Genomic DNA, 27,603 nt, shown 5'->3' on the forward strand with positions numbered 1-27,603 from the left:
CTCTGTTCCCAAGGAGGGCACAATCCCTGTGCTCCCTGCCCCGCTCCAGCCTCCACCACTGCAGGGACAGAGCTTCCTCCACCCCAAAATTCCAACAGGAAAGCCACCCAGGATTTTCAAAGATGCTGCAGCACGAATTTTGGCTTTTAAGATGCTTTTAAGGTGAGTGTCAGCATAGGAATCTAAAGTTGGAGGATGAATTTAGATAACCTTTGGGCAGATGGTGGAAGTTTAACATCTATAACAGGAGTTTCTTGCCACCCAGCAATTCCAAATAAAGGAAAATTGTATTTTATAATTGCATATTTACCAGGCTGGAAAGGTTGAAGTGATTTATTTTAAGGACCTGCACAAAAAAAAAAAAAAAAAAAAGAAGAATTTTCTAACAGCACCCAAATAGCAAAATTCTTTTCCAAGTGGTGCCTGTTTGATTTTACAGAGGGTAATATTAACTTGCATTAATATGGTTTGTCTCCTGAAGGAAAAGAAGTGAAAAATTGGTGACACTTTGAGCAAGAGTTGATCTCAGTGATTTTCTCCACCAGCTCCATGTGGGGCTCACAGCCAGGCTGACTCCCCACCAATAAAATGGGAAATATTCCTTCCACAGGAAAGCAAAGTTGGAAACCTCAGGGGAAGGAGGGGACACCTCCTGCTCGCGGTGGCAAAACTTTGCTTTTCAAGCTTTATTAGAAAAATCCCAAAGAACTTTTCTATTTGTCTGTGTGGAAGAAATGCAGAGTTGAGGTTAGGGGGAATTGCCAGCTTGTTCAGCAGAGTGACAGGGGTTTTGTTTTGTGCCTTTAAAAATAGAATTAAAGTAGAACCCCAGCCCAGTAATGACTTCTCTGAAAGTTAAAACAACTCTCAGGCAGTTGTTTCTTCTGCCTGCTTCAGCCAGGCTGCCAGAATGGAAACAACTTTTTGCAGGCTGGGGGGATGGCTGTGTGTTGGAATTCTGTTTGTATCCCAAAATTTTGCTGTTGGATCATTTCCTACCCTGTTTTAGTGATATTCCTCCAATGCTGCTTGTTAATTCAATGCTTGTTAACCTCAGTACTGTGTAATATTCTGTCCAGCAAAGTGCTTGTGAGGAAGAAACACAGATCGGCTTTATTTTGGTTGGTTTTAATTTTTTATTTTATTTTTCTGATTTTCTTAAGGCTCCCATGGGAGTGCAGGAATCTGTGGTTTTGTATCAGAACAAAATCAATAATCCACTCTGCCCCCCACCCTCCGAGGAGGGGCTGAGAGAACGAAGGCTCCTGGCAAAAACTCAGAAATTCCACCTGCAGAAAAGTTTTTTTCCTCTTTCCATCCCCCCCAAAAGTGACCCCAAAGCCTGCCAGTGCCAGCAGAAATCCCTGCCTGCTGCCTCAAACCCGTAGATCCGAACTTGTGCTCATATTCCACACAAGCTTGTATCTATAGGTCTGTGGCTGGCTGGCAAGAGCACCCCGGGGTGCTGCTGCACTTCCCCTCCAAATATTCTTCACTCTTTCCTCCTTTTCCCCCCTCCTCCCTCTTTTATTTTCAATTTTTAAAAAATTTTTAAAAATTGATTTAGAGGAATATAAAAGTGAAGCTGCAAAGGGTTGTTTGCTTGGTTGGTGCTGAGGAAAAGGGGATGGGGGGGAGTTGATTTGACATCAGGCTGAAGAAATTAAATCCCACCCATGTCCTGCCCTGCTCTGGTGATGGGGATGTGGTAGGGAGCGTTCTTGTGTTGATTCTGAAACAGAGAAAATAATTTCATTGATGAAGTAACATGGAGTTATTCCTTCCTTGCTTAGTCCAGGAATTTGTGAGAAGAGCAATCACTTCTCCTCCTTTATATCCAGGAACTTGGAATCCCTTCTCTGACACAGCAGGGGCTTGGCCCTCCAACTCCTCTTTCAAAAATCAGTTTATTATAGAGCCCTGTTCCTCCCAATTTCATGGCAGTTGTGTCTTTTCAAACAGTTTTAAAGAGAAAATAATCATGCTGGAAAGTCCAAAAGAAGGGATAGGGCAGGAAAAAGCCATGGGAGCAGGCAGTGCAAAGGCTGCTGTGGAAAAGTAACCTTTAAAGTCAGGAGAGTGGAATGATTATTTTTGAAGAAGTCATTTTTTAAAACCCCAATGTACAGATTCTGTATGAAAATAATTAGGCTGTAAACTCAAAATAAATTCTGACTATTTCTTTCCAGCAGCTTTCAGTGTTAATTCCACCAAAGATTTGCTCTGCATTTCCACTCTTAAAATTTCTCTGGGTTTGAACTTGGCTGCTTTGACATACACTGCTGTAGGCCAAAAAACGGGTTTTTTCCCTCACTTTGATGAATTTCCAGGGTTTTCTATGTGTTTCCTATTTATTGTAGAAGTTTGATGAAACATTTTTATTAAAATTAAGTCAGAGAAGTCCAGCCACTCTTCTTTCTCCCTGTGAGCTGAAACGAAGTTTAAAAACAGGAGAGAAAATTGCATTTTGGTGTCCTGTGTGATGCAAAGTTGGGTATAAAAGCTGCTCCTCAATACTCCCCGAATGTTTGGATGGGAATAAAAGCTGATGAGTGGTTTCCAGCAGAACTTTTGCTGCTGGATTGTTCTGTGGTGGGGTTTTACCCAGAACAGGACCTGGAGTCAGGCTCTCCTTTGGGATTTTGAGGGTGGGCATTGTTCCATCCATGGTGGGATGAGCAGGGGCTCACCATGGGAGCAGGAGGACATTGGGACAGTAAAAATTGGTTTTTCCAGAAGATCTGTGAATAATCTGTGCTGCTTTGGGGCTGCTCTTTTAAATGCTGTGAATGTTCATCGCCTTGGGTTCCCACGTGCTGGCTCCAAGGGGAGCATGGGCTCGTTTAGTCTGAGCTCCAAGGAGAAATGAGCTGGTAAAACCCAATAAAATCCATATTTCTGGAGGGTGGTTTCTCCTCTCTAAAGCCATTTGGGGTAGTATGGGCTGAGAAAAGCCTGGAATTTGTCAAGGATGTTCTGGCACTTCAAGTGACGTTGCTTGGAGAGTGCCAAAATTGGGTCAGATATGTCCCAAAATGAAGTACCACCATTTGGTTTGGTATTTTTTTTTTTAATTAGGAAATCAATTTGTTTTTTGCCTTTAAAAATAGAATTAGAGAAAAACCCCAGCCCAGTAATGACTTCTCTGAAAGTTAAAACAATTTTAACTCTTGAATCTTAAAAGAGGAAAGAAGAAACAGATTTTTTGTTTTCTTCTCTGTAAAATATTTTAGTGCAATTTCTCTCTGCCTGTGTTGGGACCTGCTAATCAATATCTGATTTTTTTTTCCCCTCCTTTTGGTGAGAGGCTTGGTCTAAACACAGCTGGGTGCTTAGAAAGGGAACTTTAGAGAAGTGGCAGCAGGAGTGGGGCGAGCTGCTGGGAGGAGGAGCAGGGAGTTATTTCTGGGATCAGCATCTTTGGGGTTTTTTTGGGGTGAGTTTGGGGCTGTGCTGCGGCCTCAGCTTGGTGGGACGGGCTCAGGGAAGGCTCCTGCAGCTCTTGGCTCGTGCAGGGAGGATGGAAGGAGGGCAGCACCACCAGCACAGCTTCTGCTCGCTCTCGAGGTGGAGGTGGCACGAAGCAGGGACATTCTTCTGCCCTAATTATCAACTCCAATAAGTCAACATAACACCATCAATAAAAAATATCAGCAACTTCAACTAACTTCCTAAAAATATCTAACCACAAGAGTTCCCTTCTTTTCTTTAATTTCTCTCTTCTTTTAGTCTCCTTGGTAACAACCTTAAACTCCTGATCAACTTCTTATTTCTCAGCTTCTTCTCACTCCTTTAGCCAGCAGACCCTTCTGCAGCTTCTCTGAGCTCAGCTTGCCCAGAAAACCCCAAAAATCCTGTTCTAGCTGAGGTTTAAAATGTTCTGGCTGAGTTTTAAAACGCTTTTCAGTTTGTCTCCTGTGCCCTGCTCTTTTCTAGCTGCAGCCTCCCCATATTCTGCCCCGTTGTTTTCCAGCTTTTTCAAAATCTCTGCATTCTGTTTCCAGCCTTAATTTGTGTTTCTGTGCTGCTGCTGAGTTCCACTGCACTTCATTAAGCTCTCCAGTGAAGCTGGGGTCTGGCAAATGATGTGGAGAACCTTGAAATGTGTCTTCCTGCTAGGGTGGAGGAGCAGAATTGGGGGCTGTGCAGCTCCTACCTGCGCTTGCAATGGGTTATTTTATTAGTATTATTATGTCCCCCTTTTAAAAATTATTATTCATCATTTTTATATTCATTATTATTAATATAATTCATCATTATATATTATAGGTGTCACATATTATATATGACATATTATATATCATGTATTATATATATAATATATGATATATATGACATATTATATATCATGTATTATATATAATATATGATATATATCACATATTATATATCACCTATTATATATACACCATATATGATATATATCACATATTATATATTGTACATTATGTATTATATATTGTAGATTATGTATTATGTATGATATATTATGTATCATATATTATATTTTTATATTATATATTATATATCACATATTGTATATCAGGTATTATATATATCAAATATATATCACATATTATATATCAACTATTATATATGAAATATATATATCACATATTATATTTATAACATATTATATATGATACATTATACATTATATATTATAGATGATGTATTATGTATGATATATTATGTATTATGTATAATATTTATATATTATATATTATATATCACATATTATATAACACATACATATAACATATAACATATATAACATATAACATATATAACATATAACATATAATATATTATATATGAATATAATATATTATATATTATATATTTTATAGATAATTAATTATAATATTTTTTATTCATTGCATTCATCATTTTTTATATTCATGATTTTTTAAAAATTATTATTATTATTATTTCCCTTATTATTATAAGGAGGACTTAAAGAGGCACTGCTGGAATCCAACCAGAGCACCTGGACGTGGGAATTACCCCAAAATGTCCCAATATCCTCTCCAAAAACCAGTGCCTTCATTCCTGCCTCTCCTTGCTGTGGAAATGGGCAGAGTGGCTGCTTTAGAGGTTAAAAAAAAGCCAAAAAACCCTTCCTGTGTGGCTGCATCTGGGGAGGTTTTGCTGTTTCCTTTGGCCAGAGTTAGAGTTGAAAGCAGCAGAAGCAAAACATGCCCCAATCTCCTCTTTTTGATTTTTTTTTAAATTTAAATTTTAATATTTGGTAAATCTTTTTTTTCCTCCCTCCAAATATCGCTGTGCCGTTTTTCACTGGGCACTCCTCACTCCTGGTGCTGCCTGAGAACACCTGCGAAAAGGGAATTTATTTGTGCCTTGCCTCCTTTGAGCCCCTGTCACACACAATAGCACTCTGATCGTAATTAGAATAACCATATGCAGTGGCAAATGGGATTCAAGATAAGCAGAATGGAATTGTGCACCCTGGAATTTGAACCGTGTCCAAATACTCTTATTCAGATAATCAAATCTGGTTAAACTCTTAAAAGGCAGATAAATTTCAGTATTCTGGTTATTTCAGTAATCTGATTTTTTTTTTTTTCCTCCCCTCCTCCCTCTCTTTTTGTTTATTTGCTTCTAACCAGGAAGGGAGGAAAAAAGGAGAGGATTTTTAGGGGAGGGATCCACGCCTTGTGCACCTGCCGTTGAGCCAGGAATGCTCCGTGGCGTTGCGGGAGTGGAATTCCCTGAGCTGGGAGTGCTCCAGCAGGGCTGGGGAGCCTCTGGGAGGATTTTTTGCAGGTTCATGGTGAAATCCAGCCCCAACAATCCACCCTGCAAGTGGCACCAGGCGCTGCTTCAGCTTCCTCTCAGTTCCTTCATTCCTCATCACGCAGGTGGAACCAGCCGTGCCTCCAGGCCCATGCTCTGCGGGGTTTCAGTCACAAAGCAGGCTTGGGATCAGCCAAAAAATCCCCCCAAAAAAGTTTTGGGGTAGTTTGGAGTCATCAGCACTTCTTACTTGTGCCACTTTCCCCCCTTAGAGCAGCACGGGGTGTTCAGGTGCTGTTGTCTCACCCAGAGCTGATGCTCCAGCTCCTCCCAAAAACCACATTTGGTTCAGGAGTGAAATCTCAGCCACCTTTCCCCTGGAAAAAAGAAAAAACCCAGAGATTGAAATGTAATATTGAGCAAACCTTCAGATTGCTGCAACCCTGGCTAAAAGTTGAGGCACGGTTGTTGTCATGAGTTGAAAAATTTTGGAGAGCTTTCAAAATATTTACTTGCTCTGGGTCTCAGCTGAGCCCAGATGAGGCTTCTTTCGCTACTTTGCAGCTTTTTGGACTTCCAGCCCTTTTTAGTGTGTTTGCCAGACTTCTAGGAGAGCTCTCTGAGCTGGGGTAAACCTTTGAACCTCTTGAGGTTCCTCATTACAACCAACTTCTAAGAAAGTTTCACCAAATAAAGCTGAAGGAGTGAGGTGAGCAGCAGGAATCATGTCAGCGTTTCCAGTGTGAAACCCCCTCCTGTCTGAGAAAAAAAAAAAAAAAGAAAAAAAAAAGAAAAAGAAAAAGCAAAGATCACTCCAGGCTGAAATTTGGCCAATGGGATCTCAGCCCTCCAACTGGAACGGTGGCATTTGTGGGTTTTTGTATTTAGTTTTTGCTCAGTGACTTCAGGAAATGCATTTGCTTCGGGGATATTTTGTTTTCCCACCCCCTCCTTGGCAAGCCCTGCCTGGGATCTGAGAGGGAAGGTGAGTTCCTCCTTCTTCTGCATCGTTCACAGCCCAAGACATTCAGAGCCAAACCTCAGCTGATGATTTTCCTGATTATAATGGGACAAAATTCAGCTTCCATGACCATCCACAGTGAATGTCCATTGCTGGAATCCTGTTCAAAGTCACTAGGACTGTAAATGCCTATAAAGTGTGATTTAGGGCAGGGGATTAATGCATGGGGCACTGTTTTATGGCATTATTTGGGAATATTCTGCCCTCTGCACCCCTGCATGGCTGAATTTGCTGCTTTCCACAAAGAATGGGATATTCCAGCCAGGCAGGTGCCAAAAAATCAGCTCTGGGTTGAGATTCTCACCTCACTCTTGGGGAAATTCAATAGGAAATGTGGGTAGGGGAAGCAGCTCTGTGAATTTTTCTCTCACCTGAAGCCAGTGAAGGACAGGCAGTAAAACAAGAGAGGAGTGAAGATTTCCCAGTCCAGACTGAAGCTCAGTCCTGGTGTTTTTTGGGGTCGGTGGCATGGGCAGGTGGGAGCCCCAGAGCTGGAGAGTCTGAGAAGAACTGCTCCAGTGGCATTCTGTCTCCTTTTGGGAGGAAATATTCCCTGGATAAAGAATCCCAGCACTTCTGTGGTGGGACAGCAGCTGGAATCACGTTCCCTTCAGGAATCAGAGAGTTACAGGGAGAGAAAAGACACAATTTTTTAATTACACCGTAGCTTTAGAATAAGGCTGGGCCGGGCCAGAGATTCCCTTTGGTCCCCAGAAGTGTGAAATCATTTCTGGGATTCTGAAACAGCAAGAGGCCTAAAAGGGGTGCCAGACAAAAGGCACTGGGGCCCCGGGAGGTGATTTAGGAGCACAGAGCTCCACATGTTCAACAGGAACCTCCTGACATCCATAACGTATCCCAACATTGTCATTCGATGACAGATTCGCCCTAATTGCGTAATTAGGTATGATTGTGCTAATTGGGTAAAGACATAATTGACAAAAATCACCAGAAAACAAACAGGGAGCTGGGGAGGTAGCGTCAGCAGGGCTGTGCTGCCTCTGCTCTGCTCCTCCCCAGGGCAGGCACGGAGAGGGGACACGAATTCCAGCACAAATCACGGCACTGAGGCTGCTCCTGCTTTAATCTCCCAAACTCTGCCCTTCCTGCCTTCATTGCCAGCAGATATTCTGAGTGATGGCACCACTCGAAGGCCTGGCACCTTTTTCCTGCTGGGAATTTCCTGCTGCAAATCCCAGTTCCTCTGGGATGTGAATGCACTTTGAGCTGTCCAAGCTTTGAGAGAGCAAAACACCTGTAGTGGGTGATGGAGCCATAAATGGGGGGAATTTTCCAGGATATGTTCTGCAGCAGGATTGGGAGGTGTCAAAGGCCACCCTGGGTCGGGGTGGCTCCGTGTGGTGGAAAACTCCCTCCTCCAACCCGAGCTTCCAAAGAAAACTCAGCAGTCTCTGTTGTTGGGTCTCAAGGCAGTTTATTGCGAGTTATCTCAAAGATTTTCTCCTGGGCTGCTGTGGTTTGCTCACAGCTCAGGCAGAGGCACACACACACCCTGACATCCTCTCTGACCCCGACTGCTTCTTCTCTCCCACCCAGGGCTGCTGCTGTCTTTTATATGGGACATTACGTGTTACATGGGTACAGTTTTCCCCAATGCCTATTACCTATATTAAATGGTGATTTTCTATCTTTTATATGGTACATTACGTGTTACATGTTTACAGTTTTTCCCCAATGCCCATTACCTATATTAAATGGTGATTTTCTATCTTTTATATGGTACATTACGTGTTACATGGGTACAGTTTTCCCCAATGCCTATTACCTATATTAAATGGTGATTTTCTACTCTAAACCAATCTGTGAGTGCCAACATCACCAAGAACATGGAGGTGAGGAAGGAGAAAGAGGGAGGACAGGGCAGGCCCAAATCCCAAATCCATCTTAAACCCTCTGACCCCCATGTACAAAACCAAAACCCCCCTGTACAGCACTCAAAAATTCTTCCCTCTACTTTGTGACTACTTCTACTCTAATATCTAAACTTTTGTGACTTCTTGTTCTTCCTGCAAGGTTGGTAACTCATTCCATGGCTCAAACCCAAAATCACAGCTGTTTGCAGCTGCCTGCCAGGGTCTCAAATGCTTCTGACCTGGGCCTGGAACCTCCAAAAATGTCTGAGAGACATTTTGAGTTCCAACAGGGAGATATCTAAAAGTTGACCCCAGAGGGCGAGTTAGGTGTCAAACCCTGAGACAAAATTTTTTTTGGTATTTAGAAAGTTCCTGAAGTCTCTTTGTGGAGATGGAAGAGCAGCAAAGAGAGGTGGGGAGTCATTAGCTTTGGCCAAGCTGAGAAAAATTTGGGTTATTTTGGCCTAAATCTAAAGTAAGGAATTAAGTATTGTAATTTATCCATGAAAAGACCTTTGATGAGTACGCAAATGAAGCAAAACTCTCTATCCCTCTCTACCTTCCATTTTAGAGCAAATTATTGGAGAGTTTTTAGGGTTTTTTTGCTCAGCTCTGCTTTTAAATACATGGTGTGCAAGGGGTGCCTGTGTTAGTGTTACCAGCACCTTCTCATTACATTGATCAGATATAGGTCATAATTGATAAATTTTCAGTTGTGACATGTTGGATATTACAAGACTGAGATGCAGAAAAATTCTTGCAGGGATAAGTTGTAGAAAACGAGTGGTTTAGCTGAAATGGTTTTGTTTATAAAATGTGGAACAGGTTGGTTCTGGAAGTCTGAGTGGGAATTTGTCTGCTCTGTGACCCAGAGATTGGGCAGGATTTGGGATTTTCCATCAGCCTAACGCAGCACACAGGTTCACTCCTTCCCATAAAACAACTTGAGTTAAAGAATTGGATTTCCTGTTGGACAAAAGCTGTTCAGTGCACAGAAATTATGGAGGAGCTGGGCCCAGGATGCTTTTGGACAGGATAAAGACAGCTCCTGGTTGGAGTTCAGGGCCAGAAATCCATGGTTTCCTTATCCAAGCTGTGCTTTGGTCCCTGCTCTAACTAATCAAACAGTTAACAGTGACTGAGCTCTCTGCTGCTAACTAAAATATGCTGCATTTCCACGTTTGGTCAAAGTAAACTTTACCAAATATGGAGTCCTAAGAAATTGGGATACCATCAACATCATGGGCACTCAGACATCACAGAAAGATTATTTTGCATTTTTTTCCAACGTGTTCTCCTGCTGTTGCAGGCTGAATTCTGAGCAGTGATGCTGCTTCCCGTCTCCCCCCTTTATTTCCTGCCAGGCTTGGGGTGTAAAGGCAGGGCAGTGCCTTTTCCATCATCAGAAATTCTGCTTTATCCTGGGAAAACAGAGCAGCACGTGCGTTCAGCAGCGCCCATCCCTGAGGTTTGATTCCCTTGGAATCCCCTTCCAGCACAGAGCTGCTGTGCCAGGGGCTGGATTTAACTGAGGGGCAGCTCCAGCCCCAGCAGCACATTTGAGGATGATTAGAACAATAATAATATTACTAGTAATAATAAAATAATATTGCTAAAATTGATAATATTTATAGTATTGATAATATTTATATCTTGATATTGATAGCTATATTATTATATTAATAATAACAATAATGATAATGATAATAGTAATAGTAATAATAATAATAGTAATAATAATAATAATAATAATAATAATAATAATAATAATAATAATTTTTAAAAATCATGCAGCCTGCTGCTTCAAGTGCCACCTTGGTGGGTGCTGGGTGAGTCACAAGGATAACATCCTGCTTGTTTGGCTGGCAATTTAACAAGTTAAAAACGTGTGGCTTGTGAAAGAAACGTGGCTGGCTGCTGAGGGAGGCTCAATGCTGCTTTTCCAGAGTGATTCATTTGAAACTTTTGGTGAAAGGGTCAAATTCACCTCAGGATTTGTTCCCCTTCTGCAATTCTCTCCCAGCCCCATTCCTGCACATCCTTCAAACCTCCAGGAGCCAAGGTCGAGGTCAGCGTGGTGTGTTCAGGAAGGAAAAGACTTGTCAGGACAAATTTCACCCTAAGCCTTCTTTAAATGCCTTTTTTTTAAAAAAAACATGTCTGTGTATGTTCTGAATCTGCTATGGAAGGGGAACACCATTATTTTGGCCAGGGGAAAAAAATTCCATCTCGTGTGAAAACCTCCGTGATCTTGTCCAAACCCAGCAGGAACAACCCTGGCTTGTTGTGTCTTATCACATTTCCATTGTGGGGAGCTGAATTTGGGGTTGCTGTCTTTCCCCCAGCAGTTTATTCCCTCTAAATTAAATCGCTGAGGATTTGGAGGCTTTTTATTTTTTGTGTGTGTAAGTAGAAGCCCCTGAGGTTATGAATTTTTGACTGCATGCATCCAGGTTGAGGTAGTAGGTTGTATAGTTTAGAATTACACCAAGGGAGATAACTGTACAACCTCCTAGCTTTCCTTGGGTCTTGCACACACCGGCGTGAGGAGCGACCAAAAAAATCCTCAGCACTCTTTGCTCTGGACACCTGGAACAGGAAAGAGCAGGTAAGACAAGCTGGAAAACCTTTTAAAAATCCTTCTGCCTCTCTAGAAATATCAAAACTGTTGATTTTATAAGCGTTTTTCTGCTTGTTGGTGCTGTTTTATTGAGTTTGTAGCAAATCCAGTGATGTTTGTCTTCCTTCATTAGCCCTCGAGCAGCGTGGTGTTAACATTCCCAAAAAGCACCATGGCAACCTCTCAGTGTTCTTGCCTTCGTGGTCAGCAAGCAGAAGTCTCCAAAGGTAAAAATAATCTGTATTTTTCCCCCCTTTCTATTAGTCTTTGATTGGCTCAGTTCATTCTACACTGGGAGTGAAACAAGGCTGGTGATTGCAGATAAAAGGGTTTTGGTGGAAGTACCTAAATCTACAGAGCCCTCAGAGAGCTGATCCTTGGGAATATCCAGTGGGGAATACACTCAGCTAAAATGGGGATTTTTAGGGAGTTTTGTACATTAAAGTTGGGTGTTTTAAAGCAGAGGTTTGCTTCTCCATCCCAGCAGTTTGGGTGAAGGAGACGGGGAGCACCCAAAATGTTGCAAAGAAGCAAAAAGGAGATGGGGAACACCCCAAATGTTGTGGAGGAACAAAAAAGAGATGGGGAACACCCCAAATGTTGCAAAAAAACTAAAAAGGAGATGGGGAACACCCCAAATATTGTGGGAAAACAAAAAGGAGATGGGGAACACCCCAAATGTTGTGGGAAAACAAAAAGGAGATGGGGAACACCCAAAATGTTGTAAAGAAGTAAAAAGGAGATGGGGAACACCCCAGATGTTGTGGGACCAAAATCCCCCACATTTCTGATGTGTTTTACAGGGAATTTGGAACATCCAATTTACCCAACCGCTCCTGAAACCCGTGGTTTTATTTGCCTGAATATTGGAGACCTGAAAAACCCTTGAAACTCTCCTAAAGCTGGAAGAGAAAAGTGAACTTTTCAATGTTGGCAGCACTCAGGGGTCAGGTCCTCTGGGGGCCTGGGTGAAGGTGGTGGCCACAACACTTGGTCAGGGCCCAGGACCTGAACTTAAATCTTTTCACTCTCTAGATGAGTAATTCTGGCAAGGTTTTCTGAGTTCCCAGAAATAAGAGGCTCTGTCTCTTCCTAAACTTGTTCAGTTGGTGAAGAAAAAGAAAGAGGAGGCACTGGGTTAACTTCATTGGGTTAATGTGGAAGTGTGAACACGCTATTGCTATTTCAAGGTATCTAAATAACCCAGAAAATACATTTTTTGTGGTAAAGTGGCCCTAAAAACTTAAATATCTGCAAATCCCTATTTGCTGAATGCGAGGAGAAGCTGTGAGGGTTACTGGGGCTCACTTAGGAGTTATTCCAAGAGTGGATTAATAGGATTTGATCCCATCTTGCTTTCAGAGAGGTTACAGACATCACTGCCGTGGTTTGTAGCTCTGCAGCTCCTCGGGACAAGGAAAAAATCTGGGAAAACACACAGCTGCTTCTGTTTTCAGGAAGGCACATGCCCCAAACACATGCAGGTAGTTAAAAAATGAGGAATCTTCCTGGCACGTTCTCGGCACTACCTTTTTTCCCCCCACATAAATCTTTTTGCAGATGGAAGTGTAAATTTTCAGCTGCAGTGATTCCCATCCAACACAGAGGTTTTTTCCATGAGGATTGGGGTTTTTAACCTGTTTGGGACTTCTTTAGGAACAGTTTTGTGAATAATCCCAAGTAAGAATAGGCTCTTCTTATTTTGGGATCTTTTTTGTGTTTTTTTTTTTAACCTGTTTAGGACTCCTCTAAGATCAACTTTATGAATAACCCCAAGTAAGAACAGGCTCTTCTTTTTTTGTTTTTTTTTTTTTTTAGATTTTCCCCTGTTTAGGACTTCTTTAAGAGCAACTTTATGAATATTCCAAATAAGAACAGACTCTTCTTTTAGGTTTTTTTTTTTTTTTTTTTTTTTTTTGATGGTTTTTTAACCTGTTTAGGTTCTTTAAGAGCAACTTGGTGAATAATCCCAAGTAACAACAGGCTCTTTTTTTATTGTTTTGTTTTTGGGTTTTTTTGTGTTTTTTAACCTGTTTGGGACTTCTTTAAGAGCAAATTTGTGAATAATCCTAAATAAGAACAGGCTTTTCTTATTTTGGGGTCTTTTTTGTGGTTTTTTTTTTAACCTGTTCAGGACTTCTCTAAGAGCAACTTTATGAATAACCCCAAGTAAGAACAGGCTCTTCTTATTTTGGGTTTATTTTTTAGTTTTTCACCTGTTTAGGACTTCTTTAAGAGCAACTTTGTGAATAATCCCAAATAAGAACAGGCTCTTCTTTTATGGGGTCTTTTTTGTGGTTTTTTTTAACCTGTTCAGGACTTCTTTAAGAGCAACTTTGTGAATAATCCCAAGTAAGATCGGGCTCTTCTTATTTTGTTTTTTTTGTAGTTTTTTAACCTTTTTACAACTTCTTTAGGAACAGTTTTGTGAATAATCCCAAATGAGAACTGGATCTTCTATAATTTTTTCATTGTGATTTTTTAACCTGTTTGGTACTTCTTTAGGAGCAGCTTTGTGAATAATCCCAAATCAGAACAGGCTCTTTTGGTTTTTTGTTTTTTGTTTTTTTTTTGGTGGCAGCATTTCAGATTCGCTCAGCACGCTCAAACTTCAGGAGGTTCAAAACAAATGATTATTTGTAATAATCCTGTGCGAGATGTCAATGAAAAGATCCATCCCCCTCCAAAACCCGAGGAATGATCATTAAAAAGGGAGAATGGTCAGTGAACATAATTCAATGTGCATTTTTTCCCTCTGAACAAAGCTGCATTCCAGCTCTTCCCCCTGATGAGAGGAATGTATTGTCAATTAATTAGACTCCCATCATATGTCCTCGGATGCCCTTCCATCATATGCCTTCCATATGTCCCTGTCTCATATGCCTTCCATATGCCCCCTGTGTAATTAAGCTCCCATCATATGGCTTCCATCACGTGCCATTTCAGTGGATTTCCAGGAGAACGTGGCACTGTTACAGTTTTGGACCTTTTGCAAGGAGGAAAGGAGCAGCTCAGGAGCTGTAAACGAGGAGAGGAGGAAGCCAAAAGGAAAGTGGCTCGCCCCGAGAGCTGCCTTTAGTTGCTGGGGTTTGTTTTGCTCAGTTTCAGCAGTGGAGGCACAAAATTGTCTTGTTTTCCTTGGGTTCCAGTCCCACTTTTTATTCACTTCAGCCTCTGGATAGCCAGGGAGATAGCGAGTGTTTTTCAGGGAATGTTTCCACCGGAATGTGAAATGCAAAAAGAAACAATCCACCTCCCAAAACTGTGTTTGTCCTGCGATAGGGAAATGGGAACTTTGTCCTTGTTTTGGGTCTCTGAACGTGGAGGGCCAGAAACATTCCTGGGAAGGAATTCATGGAGAGGGGATGGCACACTCCACTTCCATCCCACATGGATGTGGAGGGCATTGAACCGTGGGAGGCCTTGGGAGATAATGCCCAAGCAAATGTGAGATGGATTCCAAATTTACTGGGATTTATTTGAGATAAAGACCAAAGAAAAAAAAGCACTGATGCTTGCACGTGTAATGAAGGAAACTGCAAACTTCCAAGGAGTTATGGAATGGTTTCCAATGAAAGGACAGCTCGTTTGCCTCGTGTGTAATTGTGACTCTGTGCCTTCCTTCTTCCCAAAAACTTCTGAGAAATTTTCAATCCCAGTCACACCTGACAGAAGAGCAGTGACTTCCAAGGGTGCTCTGCTCCGGCTTTGCAGGAATTACAGAAATCCCATCTGTGCATCCCAAAATCCCAGCCATGCATCCCAAAATCCCATCCGTGCACCCCAAAATCCCATCCATGCATCCCAAAATCCCATCCGTGCACCCCAAAATCCCATCCATGCATCCCAAAATCCCATCCGTGCATCCCAAAATCCCATCCATGCATCCCAAAATCTCAGCCATGCACCCAGAAATCCCAACCATGCATCCCAAAATCCCATTCACACACCCAGAAATCCCAGCCATGCATCCCAAAATCCCATGCACACACCCAGAAATCCCAAATACACACCCAGAAATCCCACGGATGCATCCAGCAGTCAGGAAGGAGGTAGAAAGGACAAAAAAGAAGGTTAAAATAGTCATTTGTGCTGAGATCACTCAGTTAAAAAATGCAGAGTGTTTTGTAACATATCCCAGTTTTCCTGGACTGAATGGCAACAATTCCAACTCCCAACCAGTGTATCCCTAAAAACTTTGTATTCCAGCAGCTGGAGCATGGTAAAACCCAATATTTGGATGTGTTCTGCCTAGATTCAGTCAGTATTGACCCAAAAATCATCCTGTATTTGCTGTGTGGGCATTCTGCACTGTGTGTAAGTCAGGTGCATTCCTAAGAGACAGGTGGCAGCTCTTGCCCTGCCTTAATCTTTAATTTTGAGCTCAATCCTCATTTAAATCACACACAGCAAATACCAGCAGCCCATCTGAAAGCTTCAGGTCATTAGGGAAATGATTTGGGAAATATTTTGTGGTCTTGCACCATCATTAGCTCGCCACAGTTGTAAAGTGCATATTAAGGGAAGCTTTTAAGCCTCTTGTAGAACACCACTGAAATTTTCTGCCCAGAATTGCTGCTCAAGTGTTGCATTCTGAAATATTTTATTCTCCTGCCTTGCTGGGCAGCAAGAAAATCCTCATAGCAGCGCTCGTGTTTTGCTTCTCTGTTCTCACATGGTTGTGAAAAATGAAACTTTCATCATGTGAGAGATTTTTTTTTTTTTCATTTCTTTTTTTTTTTTTTTTTGGATTTTTAACCACCGAGTTCTACACCCAGCTGAAACTCTGCTGCTCCCTCCTCCATCAGATGCATGAAGCAGAGTTGAATTTTAGATAAAAGTGGGATGGGGTGGAGTGCCAGAATGACTCATTGTTCCATCAATAAGGCCCCGAGTGTTCTGTTGGTGCCGTTTCCAAACGGGTAAAATTCCTGCCATGACTGGAATTCCAAGCCCAGCAACCTTGGGAGCAGAGTGGGGATGATGAGCATGGGGTGATTCCATCTGGATTCCGGCCTCAAAGCTGAGCAGACGGGTCAAAATAAGAGAATTTCAGTCGCCACACTCGGGAAATATTTAAAATTAAATAAATGAATAGTAAAAATATAGGGTTTTCTATAAAGTGATAAATAAAAATATTTCAATAAATAAAATAATACTAAAAGTATAGCATTTTATATAACATCATAAATACATTAAAATATTTAAATAAAACATTAAAATAATACTAAATGTATAGAATTTTATATAAAGTTATAAACACATTAAAATATGTAAATTAAATAAATTAATACTAACAGTATAGAATTCTATATAAAATGATAAATACATTAAAATATTTAAATGAATACATTAAAATAATAGTAAATGTATAGAATTTTATATAAAGTTATAAATGCATTAAAATATTTAAATAAATGCATTAAAATAGCATTAAAGTATAGAATTTTATGTAAAATTAGGAATAAATTAAATTATTTAAATAAATAAAATAAAATAACACAAAAATAAATTAAAATATTTAAATAAATAAATTAAAATAACACTAAAAGTATAGAATTTTATATAAAATGATAAATACATTAAAATATTTAAATAAATGCATTAAAATAGCACTGAAAGTATAGCATTTTATATAAAATTATAAGTAAATTAAAATATTTAAATAAATACATTAAAAGAGCACTAAAAGTATAGAATTTTATGTAAAATTAGGAATAAATTAAATTGTTTAAATAAATAAAATAGAATAGCACATAAATAAATTAAAATATTTAAATAAATACATTTTTTTCTACAAAATTTTGATCTCTTAGGGACACAGATGTCGTCTCAGGGAGATGGGGACACTGATTTTAATGTTCAGGGAAAGGATGAGCTGGTGTGGAGCAGCGGAATATTTGGAAATGAACTCTGAGGCCACAGCAGGGCGTGCACACCTCTCTCTCTCTTTTAACCAAATTTTCCTTCTCATTCCCATTTTTCCCTCTTCGTAGCTTGGGGATTTCGGTTCATTCCTGGTGGGAGTTTTTGGGATAAATTCTGTGCCCACTCAGGCGTCAGGCAGGGACAAACTCAGAATTGTGCTGTTGGACCAGCAGGGTTTCAGCAAACTGCAACAGAAAAGAAATCTCACGTCTGGAAATTTCCCATAGCAGAGGAAAATCCCAAATATTTGGGAATGCATCCCCCCCCTTCCTTTTAATTTGCTCTTTAAATAAGCCAAAAATCCTGCTCGCCCTGACTCTGCTGGTGCTCCAGGCAGTCCCACTTGCATATATTTAAATTTATACATTCAAAATATAAAATGTATTCTCCCCGAGCAAATCATCTGCACATGCTATAGGGTGAAATTGGCCTCTTTGTGCAATGTCATGGCCCTGTTTCCTGGTGAAATAAGTTCAAGAATCAGGTTTCTGGGGCAGACATGGAAAGAAATTGAAATTTTCTTCCTTCTGTCTTATCAGCAGTGGCTCCTCCCTCCCACCACCTCCACTCCAGACCCTTTTGAAAAATCATTGAATTCTTGATGGGCAACCAGACTTTGCTGCTTGTTTTTCTTATATCCAGAGTATTTGTAACTCAAGCCATGAATTTTAGTTTTTATGAACACTTTAGGCCTCATTCCTCTTATAAAAAGGGGGTGGATAAACCTCTGCTCAACACTAAAGGGAAATTTTTGGGTGCAAAGACGCTAAGATGGCACAGGAGCTGTTCCACCAGATCCGAGAGGACAAAAAGTGGCTAAAAAGGTGCCAGCAACAAGCAGAGATAAATCTGAAACAGAGGCACTGAACCATGCCCATCAGAAAGGAAAAAACCAAAAAGAATGTTCTGAGGAAAAGGAAGGGTGAGGAGGGAAACTGGGATCTCTCAGTTTCACAAACTGAGTGCAAGGAGTGAAATTAAATAGTGAAAAATTCAAACTGTTTTATAAAGCCATTCTTTTTCCACCAGTATTTAATTTTTTTAAAAAAAGGAATCTAGTTGCTTTTAGACTTTAATGGGAACTTTGCAAGTCTAGAACAAATTAGGTACTTGTGTTTTTAATAACCATACACAGAATTATGGGCGTTCATTGTAATAACTTTAGAACTGAGCTTGGACTCCATAAGGTTTGGGATGAAAAGCAGCAACTCAAGAGCAGGGAAAATCCAGTGGGAAGGGCAGATTTGGGCTGTCCAAAGCTGCTAATTCTGGTCACTTCTGGGGGAAAATGTTGGGGAAGTCTGGAGCGTGGTGCAGTCCGTGGATGGCTCCTCCGAAGGACTGAGCACAGAATTTCCCAATGGGAAATAAAAGTGAAGAGGGGATGGGTGTTTGCTCTTCTCCCAGGCTCAGCTGCTGTGGGAGCCCAGCTCATCCCTCTGCTGCCCTGGGTACCCCCAGACCATGGCAGGGGCTCAGAGACCCTGGCACAAAGTCACAAACACCTGTGGCTTCCATTTTAGCCCGTGGAAAAAAACTGCCAACTTTGTGTGAGGAATTACAAGCAACAAGGGTTTGAGCAGTGTGGGAGTTGAGTTAACACAGGGTGAAAAAGTAGAATTTTAGGGTTTTTAGAATGGGGTTCAAAGGGATAAGATGGAGGGATTTGGGTGTGTCCTGCTCTTCTTCTCCCTCTCCTTGCCCTCCATGTCTTGCTGTGCTGGTGACACTTTTCTGTTGGTTTAAGGTACAAACACACTGTTCAACATAAATGACAGATATTGGCACGTTATTGTAAACATGGCACAGGCAGTTTTTGGTATAAAATGCAAACACTGCCCTGAGGACAGACAGAATGCCATGGCCGAGCTGCTGGACAGAGCTCAGCAGGTCAGAGAAAGAATGTTCTAAATAAGGGAAAATAAAAAACCTTGAGAAGCTGATCCTGCACATTTCCTTTGGCTGCACGGGCTGGGAAATGAGGATCTTACACTCTTGGGGTCACCTCGACACCCAGACCCCGAGCAGCAGCTGCAGTGCTGCAGCGCTCATGGCAATTATTCAAAATTGTGGCACTGATAATTCCTGTGCAGTGCAAATAAGAGCAGAGGAAGGGCAGCGACATCCCAGGCCAGCAGAGCATCACTGGAGGGCTGGGTACAAAACCCAGCTCAGGCAGCCACAGATGTGCACCTAAGCATGGGCTGTGGCCTTTTTCCTCCTCAGGAAATGAATTTCCTGTAAGCCTGGCACTACCAGAAGTCACAGAAGTTTCAGAAGCAGGGAGGGTCACAGCTGGCTCTGCTTTCCCAGCCCTGTTTCGCTCCCAAGCCATCCTGGCTGGGGATTTGTGGTGCAGCAGCCCAGGCTGGTGTGAGATTTGGGGTCACCACAGTCCCTGGCGAGTGCAGGCAGCCCCTTTGTGCTCCTCAGCTTAAGTGAGATTTAAGGAATTGCTGCAAGCAGCAGGTCAAACCCATTCTGGGATTAATGGCACTGGTGTGGCTTTAGTGAGAAGTTTGTTTTGCTGGTGTTTGAAGTGGCCTCTCATCTCCTCTGACAACAAACTGCAGCCGTGGCATCCCAGAGGGGCGGCTGCAGCCTCAGCTTCCCCCTGGCTCTGCACTGCCTGCCACAAAGGATGTGGAGCGTGGGATTTGGAAAAGAGAACGAGGAGGAGATGGGAAAACGGGAAGGAAATTGGAAGGGAAGAAGGGAAGACAAAGGAAATTGAAAGGGAAGAAGGGAAAACACAAAGGAAATTGGAAGAGAAGAAGGGAAGGAAATTGGAAGGGAAGAAGGGAAAGAAATTGGAAGGGAAGAAGGGAAAACATGAAGGAATTTGGAGGGGAAGAAGAGATAACTGGAAGGCAACTGGAAGGGAAGAGCTAAAAACACAAAGGAAGTTCGAAGGGAAGAAGGGAAAACAGGAAGGAAATTGGAAGGGAAGAATGGAAGGAAATTGGAAGGGAAGAAGGGAAAACAGGAAGGAATTTGAAGGGGAAGAAGAGATAACTGGAAGGCATCTGGAAATTGGAAGAGGAAAAAAACACAAAGGAAGTTGGAAGGGAAGAAGGGAAAACAGGAAGGAATCTGGAAGGAAAGAAGGGAAAATACAAAGGAAATGGGAAGAGAAGAAGGGAAAATGTGAAATTGGAAGGGAAGAAGGGAAAGCAGGAAGGAATTTGGAAGGGAAGAAGGGAAGGCTCCACTGCTCTCTGCTGCAGATTTTGGAGAGTGGGAAAGGAACTGATTTTCTAAGAGTCCTGAGATAGTTCAGTCACGTGCTTGCCTTCATTTGCATGTGAGAATAATTATTGAATGAGGAGTTAACCAGGGGAGGTGTTAATGGAAAAAACACAATCAGTGTCCAGTGCATTCCATGTTTGTAAAGAGGTAGTGAGGCTGCTGAATCAGGGCTGGTTGGAGGTTTTAGGATTGAAGTCACTGCTCAGAGATATCATATTTATTTTTTTATTATTTTATAACACAATAAATTTATAATACAAGAAATATACTTTAAATGTATAATGTTATAAATAAAATATTTATAATATTATATGAATTTTTATTATTGCTTCACTCTCAGCAACAGGGAACTCTCAATCCATACTCAAGTCAAGGGTTAAATGTTTAATCCATAAATTAGTGATGGGAATCAAGAAAAGTCTGCTTGACATCTGAAATCACAGAGAGGTTTTATTCTCTGTAAGGAAAAAAACCCTCTCTAAATTATTTAAAAATTATTTTAAGCCTTTTTCTCTGGGCCACTCTTGGTTAGGAGTGACTTTGTTCACTCAGGGTTTTCCTCTTATAGGGGAGCTGGCTGCTGGTTTAAATGGCAAAGGCAATGTCTCCAGTGCCACTCCCATGGATCCTGCTCTGAATTTTGGGTATGGAATCGATGTCATTTGGTCACCTCCCTGTCCCTGGGTCAGCTCACAGCCAGGCTGTGGCAGTGACACCCAGCCTGTCTTTAACAGCATTGCCCCAATTTCTGCTGGAAATCCACTTTTTTGTTTGCTTCTTACTCTGAAATCTCAATGGGTTCAGAACCCCAGCATGGTTTGGGTTGGAAGGGACCTTAAAAATAATTTAATTCCACCCCTGCCGTGGCTGGGACACCTTCCACCATCCCAGGCTGCTCCAGCCTGGCCTTGGACACTTCCAGGCATCCAGGGACAGCCACAGCTTCTCTGGGAATTCCATTCCCACCCTCACAGGGATGAATTTATTGCCAATATCCCATCTAATATCCCTCTGTGAGATCGCAGCCATTTCTGGAATAACAGCGAGCACAAAACCAACCTCTCTTTGCCTGGGTTAGCTGGGGGAGCTCTAAAAGCCCCAGACAGGACAGAACTCCCTTGGGAAGCTGCAGGACTGGGAAGCAGCTCCCTCCTGCCACATTGCATCACATCTGAACAGGGCTTTTGCATTATATATTAGCAGAGATTTGTCCTCAGATACCCTCCTCTGGAGAAGGCCATTTTTAAATCTTTAATAGGGCATTAGAGCAATTTGCCTGTGATTTAGCTCTAAGTGGGCAAGGAGAGTGGTGACAAACGAAGCCGGGAGGCCCTGAAATTCTTTGAATATTCCATGTTTTCCTGGAACTGTGAGGAAAACGCTGCCAGAGAGGTCTTGGCAGGTTTTCTAGGTGGCTGGCCAAGTCTGAAGCAAACGTGGATGGTTAACAGGCTAATGCGGCTCTGGTTCCAAGCTCAGACATATAGAACATACGTTTTTATTTAAGAAATCCCACCACATGGAGGAGCAAATGTAGTGCTAATATAGCTTCCTGAAGGAAAATGGCAAGGGGAAAAAACAGTGTCATCTTCCACGATAAAATAAGAGTTCTTTTGCCCTTGCTTTTTGGGGACTTGGGGCTGTCAGCTGAAGGAAATGAAATCCAGTGGCTTTCCCATGAGGGGCCCTTATTAATCAGGAATGGCTTATGGAGCAATAGTCTGTGTCTGAGGGAAGAGGCAGAAGTTGTTCAAAGAATGGATTTCCGTTGCCAGATTGACTTTTTGTTGTTGCCATGCGAGTAATTAAAAGTGGCAATTAAGCAGGAAAGTGATCAAATAATCACTCGGGAGCTGCTGCTGCACTTGGCTCCACGTGGACCAGCAGCTCCAGCGAGGAGCAGGGACCACCCATGTGGGTCAAACAGTGAGGATGAGGGGCTGCTGCTGAATTATCCCAGTTAAAGGTGGCTTTGGGGGGGATTTCTCTGGGAATTGGTGTTTCCTGTGGGAAGCACGAGTTTGGATTTCCTGGAGACACCAGGTGAATGAAGGCTGGCACTTTAATCTTGTCCCTTGCTCGTGTGCAGCTCGTGGGGCTTGTCTTGTTTTATTATTGATGGGCCGCACAGCCTCTGCCTTTCGAGCGAAATAATTTCTTTTTCTTTATTAAGCCCTTGATGCAGGCCCAGAAGTTCTGCTGTGGGCTCCCTGTGGGGTCTGGGATGAGTCACTTATTTTTCTTTGGTTCTGCTCCCTGCCTATAAAATAGAGGTCCTTGTTCCTCCTAAGGGAGTTGTAAAGGCAGAGGAACTGATCCTGAATGAGCTGTTCAGAGACACTCACGCTGGAATTGCAAGGATCACACCGGGAAGAAATGTTTCTGATTTTTGCTTTGCAGAGTCAACACTGATAAGATTTATCATCCAAAACTATTTTTATGCAATCGCCTCGAGAGCGTTATTACAACACATTAAAAATCCTCAGCAACGTGATTTATTATCAGTGTAAATAGGCCGAAATTCAGATTTTTCTGCCTGTTTTCCTCACGTTGCATCTCCTGGAAGTGTTAAGGCTGTCTTTTTGCATTACGGGCAGGAGGAGCAGTGAGTTAGGGTGCAGCAGAGGCTGCAGTGAGGCGCTGCAGAAGTGCAGAGGGGCAGCAGGAGCTGCCTCCTGCTGCTGTTCCTGGCACGAGCAGCTCTGCTGGGCCCAGCACGGTCCTGACACTCGCCCTGTCTCTCACATCCCTCTCCAGACGTGGCTCCCTGGTTTTTATCTGCTCCCAGCACCAGTGGAGTGGCTGGACACCAGCTGGGTGTTTCTGCATCCACAGCCACAGAAAAACCATTTTAATTTTTCCTACTTTACCACCTTAAGATCCAATCACTTTATGGTCTTCTCACCTTTATTATTTCAGGTTTATCCAGGGAGGGATGGAGCTGGAGCTCAAGGAGAACCTGTTCATTTCATGGCCTTTTCACCTTTATTATTTCAATTTTTCCCTGTTATACAGAGAGGGGTGGAGTCAGAGCTCCAGGAGAACCTGTTCATTTTATGGCCTCATCTTTATTATTTCAGTTTTCCCCCTTTATCCAAGGAGGGATGCAGTTGGAGCTGAAGTAGGATATGTTCATTTTATGGCCTTTTCACATTTATTATTTCAATTTTTCCCCATTATCCAAGGAGGGATGAAGTTGGAGCTCAAGGAGAACCTGTTCATTTTATGGCCTTTTCAGCTTTATTGTTTCAATTTTTCCCTGTTATCCAAGGAGGGGTGGAATTGGATCTCAAGGAGAACATGTTCATTTTATGGCCTCACCTTTATTATTTCAATTTTTCTCCATTATCCAGGGAGGGGTGGAGTTGGAGCTCAAGGAGAACCTGTTCCACCACAGACAGAATTCCCCACCTGGAGAGCCCAGAGCTTTGATTTTTGGTAGCAACACCGAAATATCTCAGCATCCCAGAGTCTCTCCTGAAAAATTTCAGCATCCCAGAGTCTCCCCTGTGAGCACACATCCCTTTTCCCCAGGAGTTTTCAGTCTGGGTGGATAAAGCAGGCAGGAAAGGGGAAGGGATGGAGAGACTCCAGAGATCCTCTCTGCTGCTTTGGGATTGCTCTGTGCCAGGGATTCCCCTGTGCTTGGAATTTGGGATTCCTCTGTGCCAGCTCCTCCCGTCCCTGTGCAGGGATTGGTGCCTTGCACCCACCACCAGCTGGAGAAAATATTTTGGTGTCCTACCCTTGGGTTTCATTCTTAAGCAGTGGCTGGAACATGTATTTTTTTTTTCTTGCGAGAAATATGTTTGGAGGGATTTTTTTTTCCCCGTTTTAAATTGTGTCAGGTGTAGTAATAGAAAACCTGGGAAAGAAGCCTTTGTTTTGTCTTTTAGGCAGCTCCACCCTCTCTTTAAAAAGAAAGCAGTGCTGGTGAGAAGGTGAGGAGTCTGACGGGAGCTCTGGGGGATGCTGAAGAATTCTGGAACTTTGAGGTTCCTCAGGTCCCTCTGAGACATCAACTGAGGCTCAGGCTCCCAGCTCCTTTCTTAGGTGCAATAGTTATGTTATTATCAAGGATTGAAAATACTGAATTTCTGGAGGAGATGGGAATGGATGTGTGGACTGCAGCACTCCAATCTGGGAATTACAATCCTTATTTTTCATAGTGACCCTAGCACTCCTTTCCTACTGAAATACAATTCTAGCTCTCTTCTCAGTCTTGTGCATCTTTAATTTTTCCACTTTTCCTGCCAGCTCAGATTCCCAAATTGTCCCTAAACTTTCTGCAAGTTGAATTTAAGTTCAGCAGTTTAAGCTCCAATTGAACAGCCTCAACAGGTATTATTTTTACTGGCTTTTTCAGGGGAAAAAAAAAAGAAAAAAAAGAAAAAAAAGATTTGATTGAGGGACTCCACCTTTTCATGCAATAACTCTATTGGAATTTGAATTAAAGTTTAAAAAAGCATTAAATGTTGACCAGACATTTTTTTTTTTTTTTTTTTGTGGCAGCCTTGTAGGGTAACATATTCCTACAGCTCCATCTCTTAGTAACTGATTTATTTCAAAATTTGCCAGATTTCAGGGTGAAACCTCAAATCTTATCTCCCCAAACCAGGTTAGATTTAATAAATAAGATTGAGTTTAAGAGTGAAATACGAGAATAATAATAATTATAATAAGACAAATAAGAGTGAGCTCCTTGGAGCTTTTTTTGTGTTCTGAATTAATTTAGTCTTTAACTTTTGGTGGCCCTGAACCCACGTGAAATGTGAAAGGTTTGGGTGCTTTATGTGAGATGGATTTGGCAGATCATGCCAGAGTGATGTAATCATTCTTTGTGTGTCTTCATCCACATAATGTTGGGTTTCACCTTGAATTTCAAATTGGTTAAACCCATTTTGTTTTAGGAGAACTCAGGATCAGGGCAGACAAAACAGAAATTCTGGGTACGGTGTTGCCACTTCTCTGATTTTGGATGAATCAGTCTTTGTGACCTTTCCCTCCAAATCCCTCTGTGATATTGGCTGACCTTTTGTTGAATTCTTCCCTTTTCCCTAATCCTGGGTTTCAGTAAGTGCAGGGCTTTTCCCACTGCCTCATTTTCCTTTTCCCTTGCTTAAGATCCAATCATTTTATGGCTTTCTCACCTTTATTATTTCCATTTTTCCCCGTTATCCAGGGAGGGGTGGAGTTGAGGCTCAAGGAGAACCTGTTGGCAGAACTGAAGGGTGGGGGGAAAATCCAACCACCACTTTTTTATGCTTGGGGGAGGCAAAATCTGCTGGTTTGGAGGGGAAAGTTGCTGGGTGAAAAGGATTTGGTGGTGCTGAAATGGGCCTGGGATGATTCTGAACCACGCTCTGTCCTCTCTGTTGAATGCCAGGGGATGAGACGAGGGTGACAAAATCGATCTGGACACTGCAGCTTCTTCCAAGGATCCACAACCCACCAGGGATGTGGTAAGTGTTGTCCTGACGGTTCTGTGTTTTTACAGAATGCTGATTTTATCAGTGATTTGCTGTGCAATTGCTCTGCAAAACAGTGAGCCTCAAATGAGAAGCTTTTGGTTGTCAGGAGCACCATTCTGGAAATGTCTAAATCATGACAACTTCGCCCAGTTTTGCTTTGCACTCTGAATTTTACCTTTCCTCGCATCATTCGAATTCTTGATTTTTATTACTGAATTTTTTTACTCCCCTGAAGACATTGTATTAATTTGGAGACTATTCTCATGTATGCTGTCCTTTACAGCTGAGTTCTAAGCGTTATTTTAAAGATATTTCCTAAATGATCTCTGTCCACTTGGCCCAGAGTGAAGTTATTGACTGGTCTCAAAAAGGCCTCAAGGTTTTGGAGTTAATGCTGAAGTCCCTAAAGCTTCCTCCCTGGCTGAACATCCCTTCTCCTGTGGCTTCCCCTTTGAATTGCTAATTCCAATTGATCTGAGGGGGAAAAAAATATTGTAATAGTTTGTATTTATTCTACTTTCTGCTACAACAGCACCTACCAAGGACTCTCCTTCCTTTGATCCTGTCTCCATGATTAAATTCATTCTTCCTTTCTGTTTTCCAGCTTCTCTCTGCAAACTTTCACTCCATTTCTGCAAGAATTTCCTGCAAACCATATCCCTGAGAGCATTAATGGAGGGGATACCAATTTTATTTATATTTATTTACAAATGGACTGCAGAGACTTGGCCCCTTTTTAAATATGAGAACAATTTTCAGGCCTCTTTCTGTTGTGGTTATTTCACTCCAGAAAAAAAATCAAAAACCCCAAACCCAACAAACCACAGAACAACAGAGAAATATGAGAAGTTGTGGAAACCCCTCAAACTTTCTCTGTTTAAATTTTGAATTCCTGGTGGTCACAGGGCCAGGTGATGCTGCCAGTTGTGGGTTTTTTGTGTAGTGCCTGGCCTAGAGCAGCAAGCTGAGTTAAATGCAAAGTTGGGATCAAACCAAACAGAACGACACCTCTATTTTTTATTATTTTTGTTTTATTATTATTTTTATTTTATTATTTTTGACAGCCTGGAGGCCTTTAACATTTTGGTATTTGAGTGTTTGCAAAACAGGGTTGCTGGAGTCCAGTAAATGAAGTGTGTGGACCTCGGTGGTGATTCATAAAAGCAATTAAAAGAGGAAAGTGCTTTTCCTCTGAGCGGAATGTCTTGGTTGAGGATGTCCTTAAGTGAGTGTGAAGTGCTCAGGGGATGGGGGCTCTGTGTTCCAGGCCTTGGATCTGTTTCCAGCAAACACTTCTTTATCACCTGCTGCTGCTGATTAAACCAAATTTTTATTTTTTCTTCTCAGAATCCCAGAGCATTTGGGGTGGGAAGGGAGCTCTGGAGATCCCCCATTCCCAGGCAGGGTCACCTGGAGCAGGGACACGGGGACACATCCAGGATGGCTCCGGGCAGGGAGAACCCAAAAACCTCCCAGGGCACCTCAGAGTTGAGGTGGAATTTGTTGAATTTTCCTTTGTGGCTGTTGCTCCTTTTCCTGTCACCCTCCTCTGACACCTGCCTTGGGGATATTTGTATGGATTTAAGAATGAAATCTTACTGAGTTTCTACTTCAATATAGTTCCCATTTCTCCCTTCTTAAATTTGAGGACAACCCCTCTGAGGATGCAACATTTCCCGTGGG

The 27,603-nt window shown here is 42.0% G+C and overlaps 1 protein-coding gene across 41 annotated transcripts in view; it reads left to right on the forward strand.

Annotated features, from left to right (window-relative positions):
* LOC144247416 (uncharacterized) overlaps nucleotides 1-27,603 on the forward strand; it is a 185,067-nt gene that overhangs the window by 118,775 nt on the left and 38,689 nt on the right. For 16 of the 41 annotated variants that reach the window (XR_014950015.1, XR_014950018.1, XR_014950028.1 and 13 more), the window contains one exon: nucleotides 1-27,603. This exon is cut by the window's right edge. Coding sequence is in view for 20 of the 41 variants with exons in the window: in XM_085560411.1 (XP_085416537.1) it covers nucleotides 1-166 (166 nt within the window). In the remaining 21 variants the exon portion in view is untranslated. The other 25 variants (XM_085560414.1, XM_085560416.1, XM_085560408.1 and 22 more) reach the window with 12 other exon arrangements.

Source organism: Lonchura striata, chromosome 24 (genome assembly GCF_050655825.1).
Source record: "Lonchura striata isolate lonStrDom1 chromosome 24, ASM5065582v1, whole genome shotgun sequence".
Lineage (NCBI taxonomy): Eukaryota > Metazoa > Chordata > Aves > Passeriformes > Estrildidae > Lonchura > Lonchura striata.